The 22717-nt window shown below is 30.9% G+C and overlaps 1 protein-coding gene across 1 annotated transcript; it reads left to right on the top strand.

The window, feature by feature from the left end:
• The first annotated feature begins 9036 nt into the window (after nt 1-9036).
• On the top strand, nt 9037-22717 carry LOC122524037. The gene is made up of 6 exons (XM_043646077.1): nt 9037-9105; nt 17475-17577; nt 18491-18721; nt 20023-20292; nt 20762-20855; nt 21249-22717. The coding sequence occupies exons 1-6, from the start codon at nt 9095-9097 to the stop codon at nt 22607-22609; spliced, it is 2070 nt and encodes a 689-aa protein (XP_043502012.1). The 5' UTR covers nt 9037-9094; the 3' UTR covers nt 22610-22717.

Raw genomic sequence — 22717 nt, forward strand, 5'->3', positions numbered from 1 at the left:
CTTCATTAGTATACAGTTTATTTAATATTTATTTATTTATGTCAAATTTAGAAATTATTAACATATTAATTGATTTTTAATGTACTGGTTTTTAAATATGCAAGCCAAATATATTAAAGTATATAATTGTGTAATATTTAATCGTGTAAAATATATATAAAGTAATGTAAAGCGTATTGAAATATAAACTTGTGTAAAATATACTAAAGTATAAAATTATGTAATTTGTTATTATAATATTATTTATTGTGTATATTGATAGTATTTACTTAAATTTTGATATTACTATTTTTCTGTAATTTAAATTATTTTATTTCAATTATCAATGAAACTATTAAAAAATACGTTAGATATTTAGTTTTCATTAGAATAATTAATCAATAATACAGTAATATCAGAAGGATTTTTTGCAAATTTATTAAATTTCGAAACTTACCACGATAACTTTTCTTTATTTATGATGAAAAAGAAATGTTTCTAAATACATGAAATGTATATTAAAGTTTAATAAGTGATAGATTTTGAATAAAAGGCTAATCTTTTTGTAAATTAAGAAGTCATTTGGGAATCGATTTTCAACGGTTATAAGCGCATCAAATACGTCCCTCGTACTGAAAGGATTACAGGGTTGATTATTGACACAAGGGGTTGTACCGGTCTTGGTTATGCCCCTTTTGCGTTTGGTGACACCCTATATGTTTGAACACATTTGTTGATAACCCCTTAGCGATACCTTCCGTATTGAATTACAGGGATTTATGAAGTACAAATATTAGAAACATCGAAACATTCCTATCCTGAAAAGAAACCCACTTCACTACTCTCTTGATACCGATATGTAAGTAGTTTCTTTGTTTTTCGAGCCAAATAAAAAAAGCAAACAGAAATACCTTTATACTTCAAAAAATAATATTTCATAGAACGATTTCTTTTTCAAACGGCGATTTTATTTTCCTAATTAAATTCATTTTAAGTCACGTCTCGTCACGATCGAATTTAAACCATCCCATCCATCCCCTTCTTTTTGCACATTAGGGTAAGTTTTTAAAAATTGCAAAATTTATATCGCAAACGCGTGCCAGATTCAAATCGTTAAGGATCTTCTCCGTGGGGTTTCCGTCGTTTCATGAGGCCGCTTAGCCTAAAAGGGCATCTTTTAATTTATGCACGATCCCTTGTTCAAAAAGACGCCCTACGTTTTTCATCGTCCATGCGGAAGTGACGATCGTTAAAGGGTATAAATAGATTTTCTTGCTTTAATTTTAACATTACCAGTACGGGAAGGATAACTTACAAGACGATTGTAAATGTTTAAACAAAAATCAAAAATTATTTTCTTTATTCGAAATTTTTCATTAGAAAATATATTTTGAATTCTATTAATTTTGATCAATAGAATAGATCCAAAACCTACAGAAATATATTTTCAATATTATTATAAATATTATATAAAGCGTTAAAAGTGTTTATTAGTAAAAAAGGAAAACAAAAATTAATTGAAAAACAAGAAGGTGGTGATTACTTTTAGAAACAATAAAGATACATGATAATAATTCCTCGAATAATATGATATTTGAATACCGATCACTATTTTTGACGTATTACTATTAAGTTATTACAATGAATTACGTTTAACCCTGATGCAACTCTGACACAACCCTTGACAAAGAAATACTATGGTCAATGAAAAATTCCAAGAAGTGTTCGATCAAAAAAGAATGTGTCTCTTAACAATGTCAAATGGTGTAAATAAAAAAGAAAAAAAGGATGATCGTGGATGTTATAAGTCAAAGATCTCACGGACGATTAGGCAAACGATAAAAGGACACGCGGGAGGATCTAAAAAGTAACATTAAGATGTAACGACAACGTAACGTACACGTTTCCGTAGATTCGCAGCTGAGAACATACGGGTGCCCTAATGAGAAAGAAAAAAAAGAGAAATAGAGAAAAAGAAAGAGAGAAAGAGAGAGAGAGTACCGACGAAAATACAAAACGAAATTCATCCGAAAAAATTTATAATCCCGCGACAGGACTAGATTCAGGTAAGAGAAGCACAAATTGAGAAAGTATAAATGCTCCCGTATCGTGGAAAGATTTTACGTTACGATAACTGAAAGAAAGAATAAAAGAAACAGTGAGAGAGAGAGAGAGAGAGAGAGAAAGAGAAGGAATGATTGAAAGAAGTTTTTTTTCTTTCTTATTTCCTATCCTTATTCCACCGTTAAAACGTTACGAGGACGAAGCCAATTTAAATCAATTTACCCACCACCCCCTGTCCTAAACGAACTTCAATTGGTATACAATGAAAATCGGGGGTCCTTCGAGGAACCTCGGACTAAGGGAAGTCTTTGCCTGTGCCACTTAAATCTTCTAACTTCCTTTAAAGATCAGTCCTTTCTGTATTATTTCATATTATACATCTAAATGAAAATAAAACTCGTGACTCATGATTAAAAAAACGATAGGTTCGAATAGATTCATATAAGCGGGAAATATTGAATGGGATGGGAAAGTGATGAAGTTAATATGCTAGGATAATAAATCGTTGAAATCATCTAATTCATTTTTTAAAAACTTTGTTCATGCTTAACGAATCATTCACAAATCATAGTAATTATTTATTCGTTAAGAATTCTACCGAAACGCTTGATTGATGTTTAATTTGTTATATTTCAAATCAATTTCTTTAATTATTAATCTTAACGTTGTTAAATGGTAATTTTGTCTGATTGTTAAAAACTATTGGGTTGTTGATTTATAAATATATTTAATATGTATTTTTAAATTTACACAGAATGTTTAGTATTATGTGGGATCTAATTCAAGACAAAAACAATGAAAAATTAACAACATTTAGCAAATTTACAACACGTATATCTAACCAATAAACTTTTTACTAAATTTCTACTAAATAATAATAAAGTTTCAAAAATAACCTAATAAAATATCGAGGAATAAAATAAATACTGGAAAACTGTTCTATTAAAAATTTGAATTTAATTTTTACTATTTAATGATGCAGTTTAAAAAATAACTTAATGAGAAATCAAGAAACGTAATTAATATTGAAAAATTGTGTTGTTGATTTAAAGAAGATTGAATAGAAGAAAAAAATCATTTAATTTAATATCACTAACTCTTAACTCAATAGAGAGTCATCTCGACGTGCTCCCCCTAGATTCCTTTCTATCTGTGATGTTCAATAAGAATCATATTCCTATCGATGAAAGATAACATCTTTGATGCGATTTAATGAATGTGGGAGAATCGAGGAGTCATAGAAAACCAGGTACGTAGTCATAGACCGTGTGAACGCGTTTGGACTTGGATAATGGAATCGTTTACCTGTTAATTGTAATTAGATGATTGGGCCATGGATCTTAATCATAAATACTATCTTTCGTGACAAATAAACGTTAAACCTCGAAGTTTATCGTATCTTTTCATTTCGATAATTAATTGAGAAAAAAATTCTTATTTTTAGCACAAAATTATAACAAATCTTACAAATATGCTTAATAATTGTTAAGATATTAATAATTAAAAATTATTAAAATATTAAAAAAAATATATCTTTTTTATTAATATTTCTATAATATCCCACGAATAATATATATATATAAGTTCTCATTAAATAATAATAATAATAAAATATAAATAAACATGAAAATATATTTTATTTTTCATATATATATCTATAATTTTTTGTTAATAAAAGATACTCTCATTAAATAATAATAAAATTTAAATGATCATAAGAATATTTTCTTCTTCGAGTATCTGTAATTTTTCCCACAAATAAAAAATGTTCATTAAATGATAATAAAATATAAATGATCATAAAGATCTTAATATCAGAAATAATAAATGCTCATTGATACTAATGAAGTAAAAATATCCTCTAACCCCTTTTATTCTATCAAGCAAAAAATTTCCCATCAAAGTGAGAAGTGATTGGTCCTCGCGCATACAAAAGCTCGTCTTTATGTTTTGCGCCGAAACATATGTCACGACACCCAAGAGACGAATCCGAGGGGTAGGTTTTTTTCCTGTGAACGTACGCCTTGATTCGTAGGGCGTGTTTTATCGGGGATAAATGCGGTCAAACGTAACATATAATCTATTTAACTTATTCGAATAGGAAAAATAGGAAAATTACTTCATAAGTTTATTCGATCGGAAAAAATATTACGATGAATCTTAAACAGCAGAAGTGGTGGTGTAAACAAAAATAAATAAAAACAACTAGAATCGTATTTGTTAGAAAATCATATTCCAACATTATCATTTTTTACAATCATCAACTATCTTTACTTGAAATAAGTAATTAATAAATTAAATTTGAATATTTTTATAATATGCAAGTTAAATGATGTAAAATATAAAACTATACTTTTTGCGATAAACGATAAGGCGCAAGTTTTTGTATTTTAAAATTGATAAAAAAAATAAATTACGAAATATTTTCTTATAAATTTTCAATAAAATATAATTTCCATATAACGCTTAAGATAAATTTTAATATACTTTTACGTCGTATATCGAATATTTCTTTGAAAAATAAATATAGTTAACGAATAAAAGGGATTAGAATTACGCGCGTTTGTTAACTTAACAAAACGATATCCCAAAGTTTCTTCGTATCTGAATGAAAGATTATACCGATAGTAGGAGAAAATTCGTAACGTTCCTTTGTGAGAACTTCGATATCCTATCTGGTATATAAAGCTGACACAGTGAGCGTGTTGAGTGGATTACCAACTTTGCTGCAGATCTGATCTCAGAGAGCAGAAGGCAGCTTTGCTTTGAGAAACCGGAAGCAGCCGGCACGAGCCGAGAGATGCGAGCGGGTTACCGATGTTCACCGCTTACTCATCATCTGCTTTTCATTTCAATCAAGGGTCGTTGTCCTTGCTTAAAAAAATACCTTTGGAAACGAATCTATAAGTTGGTATTTCGTTCCGCGTGCATTAACGGTAATTTTTTTGCTATTCTTTTGTTTTTTTCTTTTTTATTTTTAATTATTTTCTGTTCAATATTAATTCATACGATTAACCCAATAACGAAAAACAAACGTATATGCTTTTAAGATTTAATATATTCTTTATAATATTTATTAAAAAATAATAATTAATTGGTTAATATGATTCTTAAACATAAAATTACAATAATTATTAAATAATCAATATATCGATATGGTGTGCAGTATACGATAAAAAAGTGGATGAACCCTTTAACTGTTTTACCCCAAAGTACACTGAAATTTAAATTACTTCGTTGGCAATAGGAATAATTATAAATAATATTTGATTTTAAAGAATATACATTTATTTGTACTTTTCTAATTAATTTCTCTCTTATAACATTATAATTAATTAAATTGATAATAAAAGTTTCAATGAAAATAAACTGAAAGATAAAATAGGATCAACGACATTTTGTCAGCGTAATTATCATTTGGTTGAAATCATTCAAGGAATTGCGCAAAAGGTGAACAAATCCCTGGTTTGCATACGAAATCACTATAGTCATAACTACTTCGAGGCCTTTATAGTACTCGAGGGCACTCGCACGTGGTTGACAGGTGACGGAATATTTAAGTGTGCTTCGAGAGGTAAGAGTTTCCTCCTACACGTTACTTTTTTTGAGACACGCGACGAGTATTGTATGCAAATGTAAGACAGATGTAATAGATAAGTAGATGAATTTATTCGTTTCGAATCGTCCGTACATGGACACCAAGTCCAACGTCGAAAAAAAAGTGATCTATGTCGAACTTGAGTAGAATACCAAACGTATAAATAAATTTTTTTAAATAATTCGTAGCTCTAAATAATATTTCTATAATTATGATGAAACAATAATATTACAAAAATAAATATTAAGTTCTATTCTAATCAGTTATTTTAAACGTCTAATTCTTTCAACAAAATCAAACTGAACTCTAAAACCAAATAAATAAAACAATAAATTGATATGACAGTAACGATCCCATTGACTCTACAAAATTTAAATTTTTGTTCTCGATAAACCGTTGATACGAACAAATTTGACATAAAGATAAAAAAGATTAATACTGAAACTAAACGAAACAACGATCAATGAAGAACCACCACCGTGAAAATAACAGTAACCCTCGTTTTTTGCACCATATTTTTCGCAATAATTGTCGCCGGAGACAAAAGCGAATCGCGATATATATCCGCGTTTTTATTTTTTATTATTATTTTTCTCTTTTTTTATCCTATTTTCTTTCGGTCACTATGCAGGAGGTAAAAGAGCGAATGCCCGATTTCGAGTTTATTGCGTAGAAACTGAAGGATGGTTAGCAGGATCAGTGGTGGTGAATGGTTGGCTCCCATGGGTCAGAGGGTAACGGTAGAGAGATAGTGTCAGTGACAGGATCTGTACTCGCCAGTACGTATATTATATACGTACCTGTGTGCAAGTAACCAGAGTGTACCGGCACGGAGTCGTACAATAGGCCAGTTTCAGGGACAATAGCCGTAGCCAACAATCAAATCAGCGTACTATCAGCCACCCACCCCATTCGCGTTTATCCTTTGATCCGCTCACTCGCTTGCTTTCTCGCTCGTGGGGCGGCAAACACTCCTGATTGCACACCCTCTGTGTTTAAACAGCCTCCAACTCTATCTATCTACCTATCTCTCTCATTCTCTTTCTCTGTTCTACTCTACACTGTTCTGCTGTGCTCTCTCTCGTCACCCCCACTGTCGAGTCTCTAGTCTCTCGTTTCTCATCTCTCTCTTTCTCCCTCTCTCTCTTTTTCTCTGTGTATATGTCTCTCTCTCAACGTCCTATTAGAACGTTTAAAAGCTCCAAGAAAGAACCGAAGGGATGAGGACTTCCGTTTGGTGTTAAACTCTCTGTTTCTTCTCTTGAATCTTAATTTTCTGACGTAACGTTAGATACTTGTTTGAAAGTTTTTAAATTAGTCGATTGGAGAAAGTTCTTTATTTTTTTTTTTTATTTTGCTAAAATAAATATAGGAAATGTTTTAATTGATAGTATGATTTTTTAGAATACGCATGAGGATTTTGAAATTGGTATAAATTTACTTATTAGGATAAAAATTCTAAAACTGCTTATTAAATTAGAACTAAATTTGAAAGTTTTAAATATAGCGTGTTAAAGAAAATTGTTATTTTGCTTCTACTGTATCCGAATAAAAAGTAGAAAATACATAGGAAAACGTTTGAATTAATTTTAATTCTTAAGATATGCATGAGAGTTCTGTAAATTCGTTAACGAGTTTAAAATAGAGTAAATAGTTTCTTTCCTAAAGAAAATTCCACTATTTTATTCTATTTGATAATCGTCTTGACACACCTGTGGGCACGTGGTAGGAAGTAACGCTAGGGTTATCGAGAGCACACGTGCCATCATATCAAAAAGCACGTGTACACCAACTAAGGGAACATATCGTTAAGACGTTATTACGTTGACATCGTTGTTACATTAGCAAAAATGCAAATACTGAAAGTTTTCAATAATTCCGTATATATCAAAATTCATTATCATTTCTAATATTTCTCCTATCAATTATATACACGTTTATACAATACAAAACAGAAAAAGAAATGATATTCTTTGATCCAAAAATTATTTTAAAAATTAAAAAAAGAGTTATACTATTCTAATAAAAACAAAATAAAAAAGTAAACTTTACAAGTTGATTATCGCTTATCGTAGATAAAAATTGTATTCCCTAAAAACGTGAAATGATGAGTTAGTTTCTATCCTAGAACCCTCCTATATATTTCTCTTTTTAAACGGGAATCGTAGGAACCCGACAATTTTGAGGACGTGTTCACCTCGACGGATATGTTTGCGTCGTGGGTTCAGGTTCGATCGAAGCGTAACGGGCCGTTGTCTTGAATGCGGGTACCTGGGGTTGGGGGAGGCAGAAGGGATGAAGAAAAGGTAGGAGGTAGGTGGTACTTACAAGAGAAAGAGAGAGAGAGAGAGAGGGACATCCCGACCCTATTTCGAACCCGTAAATATGTGATGTAATATACCTATGTATGTTAAATGCATATATTTATTTACTTACTACCTAACATACTGAACATTAAATTTTTAAAACGTATTTGTTTCTTAAATCAATTTAATCCAGCTTATTCGCATTATCAAAAAAATTATCAAACGTATATTAATTATAATTGTTAAATTTTTTAAACATATTCTCTCAAATTAACAATTACAGTATCCAAAAAATTTGAAGGATACAATCAATAATAATGACTTTTAATCGATCTAAATTAGGTTTTGATTTTATAAGAAAGAAGATTCTCAAAACAGGAAATTTACTGATATTATAGACAATTTGATAGCTCGACGTTGCGACCTCTTTTAGGTGAGGAAAATGGGGATGTAGGAGGAGTACGAAACGATCGATTGATGCAGAGGTCGAGAGGGGTTACTACCAACGATTAGATACACTCGAAAACGTAAGCAGACGTTTATTGGTTAAGTGAAACTCCACCCATGGGCGGAGCTACGAGTATACTCGTCAGAGAAGGGCGACTGAGGTGGATTCTCGAGAAGCTTGGAATATACAACGTGCTGCTGTCTCCAGCCTAGCCTGCTTCAACTATGTAAAAGCACATTCAGTTCACGACGTGACTTCGTGTCGTACGCATCGACACACGTATGTGTAAACATATACACATACATATACATATACAGATATATATAAAAATATATATGTATAGATATATATAAATATATTTAATTTATGTTTGCTGAATAAAGTCAACGAGGAGAGTAGAAAATACGTATAAACACGTAGGATTTTTTTGTTTTAAATAAAGGATTTATGATTTCTCGGATTGTGTAGATACTGTGATATATCTGTTATAATATACGCGGGTGTAGTTTTAAAAATTAGGAATCATAAAAAAATCGTGGTTTATCTTTCCGATGATACTTCTGGTTTATCAGTCTGTGAAGTGTTTTTTTTGACTATCGAATGAACAAGTTTCAAACGATATCAACGAAGAAGAGTAAATAATCTGATTAGATTTTTCTGTCAGATCATTGCGACATCATTTACGAAACAACCTCGACTATGGTGGTGTTGTAAGTATGATAAAGTGTATTCAAATAATTAGATTTCTCTGTAAATTTGTGACAATTTTTAAAGAATGTTTAAAAGCTTTTATATTTCGATTTACCTATAAATCAGGTACGAACTTTTCGAGTAACACGATATTCCCTAAAAATGTCATTTCTGTATAAATTACTGTACGTTCAAATTTTTCTGACAAATTAACACTCTATATTCTGGATAATTTATTTGATTTTTTACATTCGATAATTCGATAATGACACCTATGCGAGTTGAGTTTATTGTCGAAATCGATGACTTAAAAACAGATGTCAACCATTGTCAGCATCGATCTCTTTTCGGGAGAGAAGAGAGAATTTCCATGGTATCTAATCAGTGGGCGTACTGCGGGTTTCCCATTGGCGTGTGGGCGTTATCACGATACCTGATTGGTCGGTCGGTTTTCTATAGCAACCTTCCTATGTGCATGCGCACAGACATATCCTTCGTTGAACTTTATTAATTTTGAGATTGCGTACACGTACGTTCGATATCTTTTATAATAATGAAATATACTCCGATACAAATCAAGCTTTATTTAATATTCTTTTATGTTATCAGTAGTGAATCTAATTTAACAAACGTTCTGAAATATTATTTAAACCAAATTGTTTTTTATGAATGAAACTTTATAAAATTTATTTCAATTCGAATTGACGTAATACTTCTAACGATTAAATAATTGCGTCAACGTTATTATTTTTGTTTTAAAAATAATTGAGAAAATTAAATGATGAAAGATTTTTCTTTTGAATTCGTAAAATCCCGATTACGAATATACTTAAAGTCCCACCATTGATCACGACCCAACACCCCTGAAGACAGATTAAATGAATGTTCGTGAGTAAGACGATCCTCTTTTATCTCGAATCTCGAGAGTATTTCTTTCTCTTTCTCCCTTTTGGTGTCCTCTCGAAAAGAGGAACTCTTTGAGCCAGCGATTCACCTCGTTCACGTCGTTCGAGCCCTTTTATAACGATTTAATAGGACATCCGAATTGGATCGGACAATGTACCGGGTACTAATTTCTATCATTCGAATGAATCATTATATAATATATTATATAACAATTATGATGTAAAACCAAATAATTATTCATCTAAAGATTATCTTATTTTATCGCGATTCAGGATGATAGGATTTATTATCTTAATCAATATGATTGACAAAAATATTTGTATTCCAATTAATTCTCAATTATAAATTAATTTATAAATCTACATAACTCTAATGCACGAGAAAGAGGGAAGAGAATTGAAATGAAAATCAAGAATTATAATTCATTTGTAATCATGTGATTAATTCGATGCGAATTAATTTACCACACGTGAGATAATCTTAGGGAAAGATCCGAATGAATTGAATGTATGTTATTCTGACTACAAAATTCTGCTACACAGAATCTAAAAAGACGTTACGAGAAAAAGAATTAAAAAACACAAAGAGAGAAAGAAAGATAAACAGAGAGAGAGAGAGAAAGAGAGAGAGAGAGAGAGAGAGAGAAAGATAGTGAGAGAGAAAAAAAAAGATGGATAGGAAGAAGGTAGAGAAAGGGTTAACAAAAAAGGGTAAAGAAAGGGAAAGAGATAAAGCAAAAGAAAGATAGAGATAGAAAGAGAAATTTCTTTCCTTTTCATCGGTACCTTTCGTGATATTTAATCGCTTCACCGCGTCTCGTATCTCCCTTAATATCTGAATGCACCCATACCAACAGGAACCAACAGTTCTTCCTCCATTCTCTCTCTCTCTCTCTCTCTCTCTCTCTCTCTCTCGTTCTCTCTCTTTCTCTCTTCGAGTTTAGGATAACTTTAAAAATATTCTCTCGGGGTGTTTTCACTGTTTCTCTCTCTTTCTGTCGGTTTCTTTATCTTTCTTTATCTACCTTGTTTTTGCTGTCGCTCTCTATCTACCTCATTTTTCTGTTTCTCTCTCTCTCTCTCTCTTTCTCTCTCTCTCTCTCTCTCTTTTACTTTGTTGTACTCTTTTACTATCTTTCAGTTTCTTTTTTTTTGGTTTTTATTTCTTCTCTTTTTCTTTTTCTAGTTTTTATTTCCTCTTCTTCTCTCTTTCTCGCTCTTTTCTCTTTTACTCTCGTAATCATTTACTCTCTTTTACTTTCTCTCTTTCTGTTTTTTATTTTTTCTCTCTCTTTCTCTCTCTCTCTCTCTCTCTTTCTCTCTCTCTCTAACTCTATCTATTTTTTTCCTCTCACTTTCTGACTTTTATTCTTCGTCTCTCTCTCTTATTCTCTCTCTGTCACTTTCTTTGTTTTTTTATTTTTATTTTTATGTTTTTTCTCTCTTTCAGTCTCTCTTTGAGTATGCCTACGTCTTCGACTTGGGACAATCTCGACGCAGCATCGTCCGCCGATGTATCATCTTACTCGGTGCTAAAGGCGATGACTTTATCGCCGATCCGGGCAATCATTCACCTAAGCCGACTCTTCTCTCTTTCTCCTTCCCTCTTTCCTTACTCAAGTCGGCTTTCTCTCTTACTCGCGTCGTTCTTCTCAAAGGTGTCGACGTAACATATAGTAAACGCCCGCGTGCCTGACCCTCTCTCTCATTCTCTCTCTCTCTATCTCTCACTCTTTCTTTCTCTTTTTCCTCTTACTCTTGTTTTAAAATAATAGAACAGTAAACAAAAATGAGTATAAAATTATCATACTTTTTGATTTCTTCGTTACCGAAGAAATTAGAACAAAAATTTGCTCGATAAGAGAAGCTAGTGATATTATCATAGTAATTAATAATATTGACGTATATATAATGAGTTTACCTTAAAAATAAAGATTTTTACTTGAAAACTATTGATATAGTGCGTTTACGGTGAAAAGAATTTAGAAATAAATACATTAGTATATCTTAATTATATATTTGTTGGATTTAATTTGAAAGTTTTACTTCGGAATTAATTTGATACAAAAATAATATACGGAAAAAGCATGTACCTTGAAATTGTTCATATTGGTATAACTGTAAAAATGGAAGGAATACTCAGTTTTTTCGTATCTAACGCTTGGTCATTCTTTATTTTTACTGTTATTTAAATTTTTAGTATCAAAATTAGTTTAATACCTATTATAGAAAACATAATACAAAATACATTTGTTTCAAAAATTACGTATCTATTAATATAATTCTAATATTAAATACTTTCTATCTGATATTTTATTAGGTGAAAATTTTCAACTCAAAATCATTACTGGCCAGAAGTGCTAAAACAAATGTATTTTAATTTAAACAATCCAAAATATTATTAGAAGTATATTAGAATGTTCGATATACTTTAAATAATTGATAATTAATCGAAAAAAATGGATATTATAATTTAAAAACATAGAGTAAAAGTAAGACGCACCCGTTCTCTTCGAAATCCAACGTTAAACTAGTTGTTTGTCCTTTATGAAATTCAGTTAAAATTTTTTATGTAGATTCATGTTTATATGACTTTCCTTATATGGTACATATGCGTAACAAAAATAATATCCGTAATATATAGAATTTATTCTTCTGAAAGTCATACAAACAACAATCAATAAAAGAAATTTAACCGACCGTGATGAGTGAAAAAGTTTAAGTCTAACAGTGGATGTCATGCTGAGCTCATATTCTGTGCTTCTAGACTATAATATAGGAACATTCCCTTCGATCTATTATCAATCAATTAAAGTATATTTAACGTTTTAATATACTTTATTAATATTTTGGATTTTTTAAATTAAAATACATTTAAAACGTTCCTGGCTAGTGATGATTTTCAGTTGAAAATTTTTCATTTAATAAAATATCTGATTGAAATTGTTTAGTATTCCAAGGATATCAACACATATGTAATTATTAAACAAATGTATTTTGTATTATTCTTACTTTAGTGGTATTAAACGTATTCTGATAATAAAAAACAAAGGATGACAAATCGTTAGACACGAAACAACTAAATATTTCCTTCATTTATACAGTTATACTAACATGTAGGATTTTAAGGTACTAGTGTTTCCTGTATATTATTTTGGTATTTGTTTAATTCACTTGTTATAAATAAACCTTTCATATTAAGCTCATTAAAATATGTAACTAAAGTATATTAATGTATCTTTTTCTAAATTTTCTTCATCCTAACCATATGTATTAATAATTTTCAAGCAAAAATCTAGTAAGCGTAACGGTGTACGATTTTAGGGGACACTTATTGTACATGTAAATTATTTGAAATATATAAATGTAAATAAATATAAAGTGTACCTTATAACTTAAGGTACACTTAATTAGATATATATATATATATATATATATATATATTAAGTTGTTATACTTAATCTATAATTAAGTGTACATTGTTAAATTTATATATTCTTAGGCCAATAAATTCATAAGGTTCTTGCCGTTTTAGTTACTTAGAAAAAATAGCAGAAACTTATTAGCTAAAATAATAGTTTATAGTTCTTTCAGTTTTAAGTTTAAAATATGCTGATATACAATTGAAAAAAATTATTACGATTAAAAATGAATTATGGTATGGTATAATATTTAATATATTTAAATATCTCATTGAAAATACGATTGAGCAAAACTTTATGGGTCGAAAACGTGCACGCGAAGTGGTCTGATCGTTTTTACGAGAAAAGAAAAACCACCTCTCGAGTAGGTGTCCAAAGATCGTAAACATCCGAATAAGTGTGCGACTCGATAAAACCCACGGAAAGTAAACGTAACACGTAATTCATACTTAGATACTTACAAGCTTGCTTCGTAGGTGTAGAGAACGTGAAAAGCTTCGGAATAACCGTACCAAACGGTTCTTCTTCTTTTCAAATATATTTAAATCCCAAGGGGAATGGCCAAATGAAGAAAACGAAAAGAAATCCAAGTATATATCATATTTTAATCAAATAGTCTAATATCGATGACTAAGACTTATAGCAAAAAAACAAATTCAATTTCTAAATACCATTCTTACTGAAAATTAATAAAATTGAAGACAAAGTTTGATTATACAAATATTACAAATTTTCTTTTAAAATATACTATGATACGTTAGCATTTAAATACATTCAAGTATCGTCAGATCCATTTAATATTGTCAGAATAATGCGATTCTTAAATCATGTATCTAATAATATTCTGTAAAATTGTATAATTTTTTGTGTACCTTACTTTTAATATAAAAAGAAAAAAATACGAAAAATTATTACTAGATAGACAAATTATTGAACTTATATCAGTCAATTTATTATATATTAAAATTTAATCTCAATCTATTAAATATATTTTTTAAAACATTAAATAAAAATAGTATGTTCTTATCTGGAAAATAATAATATTTATCTAACTTGGAAATTTAGCATCTTACATGAAGATCCTGGCTTATCGTCCACCACATCTTATTTTGATCCTGAATTAAGAAATAGTCGGCTTTTCTTCCTGTCTGTAATCTTAGCCAGCAGGTTGAGCACGTGGGCGTCTCACTACAATCTCTTCTATGGGTATTGCTCTCGTGTCGTTGACACGTTACCTCGCTACGAATAACACTTTAACCATATGGGAATTTCAATATATACATATATCTTTACCTTGGAGGTATAAACACTATGCATATTTTTTACCAATATAGCATTATTACACATTCGTATTTATTTTTTTTCCTTTAGCCAGTAGTAGCTAAGTTCTAGACCAATTATAATGGGAGTTACATGCTTTTAAAAGAACACCAAGTTTATTTTTATTCAGAGGAATACGACACCATATGGACGACGTGAATTAAATTTGTTGTGAATAAATAATACTAAATACAATGTGTAAAAGGTATGTACTGATAAATTTTTGCTGTCAAAATTCAATATCATTTAAGGAAATAAAATGTTCAAACTGCTCTTCATTAAAATTAGGGAAATGAGACATAGTATTCTATATCTTTGAGATACAGATATATACTGGACGAAGTTATATCTGAGATTGGGAAATTTAAATATCGGCGCCATTTTATCAATTATTTATCAGTGATGTATTCGAACAATCAGTTATACTTGATCAATTACTTAACATCACAATCTGTTATGTATCTGATTATTTATCAAACTTAGAGCAGATATGCATCATAAATAAATTTAGAAATTAAAGAGATTTATAGAAGGACAAGAAGGGTAAAAGGTAATATAAGAAAAAGAGAAAAAAATAGATAAGGATTCGAAAAGAAAAGGAACGAAGGAAGGTAAAAAATGAAGACAGTAAAATTATTTTAATAAGAATATGAGTCCTATTTTTATATTTGATAAAAATGTTGATATAAAATTGTGCATTTATTATTACCAATTACTACGATTGCTAATTTCAATGCTATTCTCAAAAACAATTTTTAATATCTAATATCTTTGAATCCTAGCGACGTTTCTCTTCCAATTTTTAATATAAAATAAATATAAAATAATTTTAATTTTCTGACCTAAATTGAAACTTCGTATAAAAAGTTCGTATGAATGAGAAAAATATTTACCACATTTAAAAAATTATAAATATAAAAAATACCATGTAATGATAAATTACACGGAAGAATGATGAATTTTGGATAAAAAATATTGCTCGTAATAAAAGAAGTTGCATGAAACCCGTATAAATCAAAGGACAAGTTTTTTCAATACACTCGTTTGTGACGCTAATATCAATTGTAATTATCAATTTTATTTCTGTCGTATTTTCAAATTAATTCAAACTACCAAAACTTTGCAAAGAAATTTATTTAATTAATAATGCATCGACAATTCTCGATCTATTAAGCAATAATAAAATTTCTATTAAGCATCTATTAAGCAATTATTCTATTAAGCAATATTAATCTATTAAGCAATAATGAAAAAGAATTATGTCCTTTTCTTTGTAAATGCAAAAAATCAGACACCGCATAAGAAAGAAATTTCGCAAGAAGTTAATATTTTTGATAGCAAATCAGTTTTGGATTATCGACATATTTTGCTGCTCGTTTGGCAAAGACATATCAGCAAAGAGTTCGAACGAAGGAAAGAAGGATTCCGGAAAGAGAGGCTGCGAGCGTGCCCGTTGTCAGGCCACCCACGGGCTCCCATAACTATGGCGGACAAGGTACTGCCAGGAACGTACCATAAATCGGGATTTTATCTCGAGGCTGCCGTGCTCTCCTGGCGAATGCCGCGGACTATTGCGCAACACTAAATTGGTTCTCAGTTTCGATTCGACGAGATTCCGATTTCAGGGTCTTCAAGGTCACACGACCACGACGATTTGTCTCGCCAATTTTTTTTCACCTTACCACCCTCCTTCTTCTCTTTCTCCTTTTCCATTTCTTTACTCATCGTATTCTCCATCTTCCTTTTCATCCTCCTCTTCTTCTTCTTTTTATTATTATTATTATTTCTCTACAAATGTCACGCTGATCAACGACGTTCCATCGTTATGGTCCTGATCTCTGAGAAGATAGAGATTGCAGGTGTGTCAACGCATCTTAATAGTTGCGTACCACAATTTAGTTCTTGTTATTTCCATGCGTCACGTCTTTCGCTACCTACGTGCATTAGATTTCTACTCATATGTGATACGAAAAACAGGCTCATTTCAGAAAGAATCAAGGTCAAATTTTGAATACTTGTCCGAAAAAAATAAGAGAAATTGATTTGAAAATCGAAACTAAGGCATGATGATCAATGAAATATCATTCTATTAAATAACATACGATAATGTAATATTTCTAAAGCGTTGAAAACGAACTATAAAATTAGGATCGCTATTGTGAATGAAAATACCGGGGTTGTAATCGTCCATTTGTACTTTCAATGAGAATGATTTTTCTTGTTGTTATCGAAATACCAAAGGCGCCTCTCTGGGTTATTGCTTTTTATAAAATGATCTACGATTATATATCGTTGGTAATAGATCCAAAGAAAAACGAAGAAATTGTGATTCTTTGCCACAAACCGTACGACATGGCAAGGGCAAGCTTCCATTTACGTGTAAACCTGACGTTTACTGTCGTTCACCTTAGAGTCAATTAAATTTTGAATAACAACGCGTGTGTATACGTGTACATATATACTCGCATAATGTTCGACCGGTAGGCGTAGCTCGTAGCCATTGTCGATTTTACCTTGACGCCTACCCTTTTATTTACTAATAGATTTTCAAAGGGTGATGTGATTTTACTGCGAACCTAAGGAAACCTTGAATACGAATAAATCGACGTCGTCTGTAAAATTCGTGAAAAAGAAAAAAATAGAGAAAGAGAGAGAGAGAGAGAGAGAGAGAGAATTATCATCAATAGAATAAATCTAGGATATATTTATGATAATAATAAAATATTCAACGATATGTTTCAGGAGTCGCGTTGGGTCGCCGACGATGTCAGCGACTGTCGCCGGCAATCAGCAGCAACAACATCCCCATCAGGAATGGGATATCAATGATTCTAATGTTCCAAGGGTAATTATATAATTCTTATTCTTAACATTAGAATTACCGATTAAACGCAAAATAATTGATAATAAAAATTAACCAACTAACACTTGGTCTGTTGATGTATAAAGTGATCCAATTAAATTCTGTTAGATCGGTCTACATAACTGGTTATTGATAAAAATATGTTATGCAAATAAATCAAACCACTATTCACATTTTTTGACAATTTTTATTTTGAAAATGGTAATAATAAAGAATCACTTTACTTTGTTAGTTTAACCAGTCATTTTGACCATTTTTAGTAGTTCTACTGTTAATGACGTTTTTATTATTGTGATACTTCAACCCTTTCACTGACGAGAAAGTTAAAAACATCTTACCTTGGGTGCCAAGAATTTATTTTTAAATTTAGTTAAATATAACGTTAATTTCTTGCAGATATAATCTTTGAATGGTGTTTATAATAATTTAAAAAATAACATACAAGATATCTCGCAGTTGGTACGTTAGTAAATAAAATAAAATCCAAAACTCTTGACGTAACCCTTACTGCAAGGTTTCTCGTAGTTTTCAGTGAATGGGTTAACACATCATATAAGCTCATACATATACGAAAAGAAAATATTTCAAATTACCCTAAATAGAAAATTCAGTTACATATGCGATCCATGTGAAACGAAAAATTATAGAAATAAAATAAAGTCTCATAATTATCAACGATCTTCTCCCAGAACTTACAATTAGGTAAAAACGATTAAATGTTTTAATCATATTGAATATTAACGAGTTTTGTTTCTAAACTTATTTGAGATATCTTACGATTGACCTATAGTTCGGTCTTCTTCTTCTTTATTACTACTTTCGAACATTAACTTTGAACAAAGTTTTCTGCGAGGGCACGTAAGAGCATAAATCAATGACGCGGATGCCGCTTTAGGTCGTGGAATACGATCCTTGGTGCGAATGGGCGGATGGCCACGTACGAAGGGTATATGGACCGGATTGCGAAGAAGCAAGAAGGCATGCATCTGGTTGGGCTATGAGAAATACAAACAATCACAACGTCAGCATCCTTAAAAAGTCTTGCCTCGGAGTTTTGGTCTGCTCTCAGGAATGCATATTGCCTGGTGGCGGAAGGGTACACCTCCGACCGGCGATTTGCGACAAGGTACGAACCTTTTTGAGATCTCTACGATATATTTCCAAGCGGGAACTGATAAATCAGTAAAGTATTTTACGAACTTGTTTCAGTCTTCGCTATAAGTCTTCCCGATTTTTCGTAATTTCAAGATTTCACAAATTTGGAATAAACGGTGATAGTATTCTATTCTTTTGTATTGAAATCATAAATAAAATCTAGCGCGAGTTAACATTAGAAAATTATTATAATTAATATAAGTATGACCTGTTTTTTTCTAAAGTGGTATAAGTCCATTTGCACCCTGACAAAATTTTTTCTTTTTTAATAGTTTAATTTATTGTTATTGGACGATAAAAAATATTTGTATCATAATACAATTGATAATATTTTTTGATCAATTCTATCGTTCTATCGTAACTTTTAAATATATCAAAATAAAAATAAATGGATTGATAAAACTTTCCAAAAAGACGACTCATATATTATTTCTGCTAAATCAATTAGAATAACTAGTTGTTTATTAATAATATATATTCAGAAACGAAAAAAAATTTTTATTCGATGTTAATTTCGAATTAAAACCAAATTGTTAAAAAATATGAGCCTAATTCGCCACCACCAATTTTTTTTAAGCATTTCTAAGGTTTTCAGAAATTGAACTCTTTAAATAATTCCAATTAAAAATAATTAAACTTCTGTAATATTTAAAAAAATATTTAGTATAATATTGTATAATAATTTAAACAAGAACAAAATGGTAATTAGATTTATTTTAATCAATCATTTTAATTGGTTTTGATAGTTCACATGTTCATTATATTATTTTCTATAACAATTAAAGTTTCCCTATTTGAAATGAGATTTTATGCAATAATAATTGTATCAGATGGTGCAGAATTCGGATAAAAGATTTTTCTAATCAGAAAAGTCAGATTTGTTTCTACTTTTTTCTGCTTTAATCCTTTTTACTCTTTATCATCTTAATTCTTTCAAATAGAAATATGAATTAAAAATATGGAAACTATAAATACAAAAATGGAGACTGGCTTTAATTTAACCAAATTATGTTAACTGAATTTGGTAGTTGTAATGTTAAAGAAATTACTCGAAACATTTGTTGATCGTAAGATAAAAGAATTGTCGAAATAATTTGAATAAAAATATTACGAAACTATTATTATCTTACAATTAGCTAAAAAACAAATAGACCTAATTTATATTTGAAAAAAGATCCCAACGGAAATAATATCACCCATAATTTCATATGTGCCTACTCTTTAAATAAAAAATATATAGTTCTAGTATTAAATCTAGAATCATCTTTTCAGGCTAGAAAAAAGCAACAAGGTAAACCCTGCCCAAACAGACAATGCACCGGCCGTTTAGAAATTTTGTCCTGCCGTGGTCATTGTGGTTATCCTGTTACTCATTTTTGGCGACACACCGAACACGCAATATTCTTCCAAGCTAAAGGACAACACGATCATCCACGACCAGAAGCAAAATCTACTTCCGAAGCTAGAAGAAGCGTAGGTGCTGGTAAAAGAGTCAGAGGATTGGCTGTTTTACTTGCGAGAGAAGCTGCTTTAGGTTCCAAGGTTTGTTTCAATTAATAAATAATTTTCCGACATACATATATGTCAACAAAACCTTCTATATAAAAGATTTTAAACAGATAACAACATTACCGACACTTAGATAGAGATGTAAGATCAAGTCGAACTCTGTTACCGGTCGTTAAGGTAGTTACCTACAGAAAATTAATTAACTAAATCTAGATTGATTGCAAAGAAGTAAATTGTCGTTTCCGATTACTTCAAATTAGAATATAAAATGTAAATCTCTATCCATTTTTCATCATGTATACTAAATGCTATCTGTTATATATTTACTTATAAATAGTTCGCTTACTTTACAAGATAAAGAAAAATTGATTACATTGTAAAATCTTACTTGGGTAGATGAAATTAACTAGTCCAACGATTTCTTTCTTGTTCTTCAACCTCTTTATCTGATGGCGAATAACTGGAATTAGAGAATAACTTCGATTGTTTTACTATCTTGCAGTTAATGTCACTGAGAGGAACAAAAAGATCGAATACCGAATCTACTGAACAACCTCCAAGAACTACAGCACCACCACCATTGATCTCAGATAAAGGTATGAAACTTATTCAAAAATAATTAATAATTATTTAATTTTATACGCACTTATGATCTATACTCGCTAATAATATTAAATAGTAACACTTTTTACTTAAAATACATATATAATTACAACAAACTTCAAACTTTTTTCGTATAAAATTTTGTGCGTATAGCGCGAACGAAACGAACAAGAATTTGAATGATCTATGATTTTAACTACCAAAATTGTCCACGTAGCGGCGCAACTGTCGCAACAGATCATATTGATTAGACGATTTACACGTTTTAAATTACTAACGCTGTTATTGGTCAAATATAATTAAAGTGCGAATTTAATTTTATTTCAATATTTGTAAGCGTTTCATAGAACTTATTAATAATATATTATATATTATTTTTTTTTTAGGATATTCCTGTTCATGTCCACCTTTCGAATGCATGTGTGGCATACAAACAAACGTTTCATCGTACCAGCAACCACATCATCATCAAACTACTATATACAATCAACAAACACCATCGACTGAGACATACTGGTTACCCGAAACAGTATCTATGCAAGAAAATACCGTAGGATATTGTCTACCAAATCAAATACCTCAAGAAGCATCTTATCCAGAATTTCCATCATTTACAAGTGACCTCTTTCAACCTGAAGAAATCTTTCAATTAGATCAACCATTGCGACCAGACTTTCCAGTAAATTCCCAAGACGTAGCAAGGTCTCCACCTACTTTACTTGACCTTGGAAGTGGCACTATCAAATATGAAGTGAAACAGCACAATCAAGAACAAACTTATTGGAACCAATTCTTGAGCGAAGATTCCAGTAGCAGTAATCTTAGCATGCAACAGGACGAAAGACTTCAATTCCCTGCTTTTGACACAGACAAGGACACAGGATTCGTCTCAAGGAAAGCGATGCATCAATACGTATCAGAAAAAGATCAAAATCAAGGGCATTCTCTCGAAGATGCATTGAATTTTCCAGGATACGATCGAACGCAAACTCCTAAACCCTTTACAAACGATCGCATTAAGAACGATCAGGATCATCAGCCTTATTGGACTCAACCACACCAGGATGATCGACTTCATTTCCCTGGTTTCGATGGACACAAAGAAAACATTTTATCGTCCAGAAGGGACGTTGATTGTTTCAACAAAGACTGCCATCAAAATACCATGATCGACAGAGCGAATTACGGGACTTATCAAAGACCTAAAAATGATATGGCGTTAACTGATCCTGATCGTTCCGATCGCAGTCCCATATCTGAAAACAGACATCCCTATTCCTTTGACGGTTACCAAATATTTGACGACACGAACGCGAAAAATCATGAACCCATCGTTAGACAATCTCATCCAAGGTCGAATCACATGGTTCTTGAGGAAAGATCTCAAAATGCTTATGGAACGCACGAAACGAATCCTGAAGTGACCGAAAGACTCTTTTCAGCTACTACTACGATCGAACCCTCTGTACAACCTCAAAATAGTCCGGAACCATTCTTCTATCCCAATAACGATCGTTGTCATTACACGTGCGAGGTTCTCGATACTCGATTACCTCAAATGACGATGAATACAGCTCCCGTACATCATTCTGGACTTAACGGTTATAGTGACGTCCCTGATATAGATCTCCCACCTTTTGTAGACTATACCTTAGTTGGAATGCTGTGCAGTTCTACAGAAGATAACGCAAATAGTATGATTCCCGGTTGTCCTCCGAATTCTCAAACTTTCGTTCCTCATCATTAAAAAAAAAATTAAAAATAAAAAAAAAAGGAAAGAAATAACACGTTCCTTCGTCCGACATATGAATTTGTATTATAAATAAATATATTATGTTAGTTGCACCACGAATAA

This window comes from Polistes fuscatus, unplaced genomic scaffold (genome assembly GCF_010416935.1).
Source record: "Polistes fuscatus isolate 324 unplaced genomic scaffold, CU_Pfus_HIC Scaffold7, whole genome shotgun sequence".
Lineage (NCBI taxonomy): Eukaryota > Metazoa > Arthropoda > Insecta > Hymenoptera > Vespidae > Polistes > Polistes fuscatus.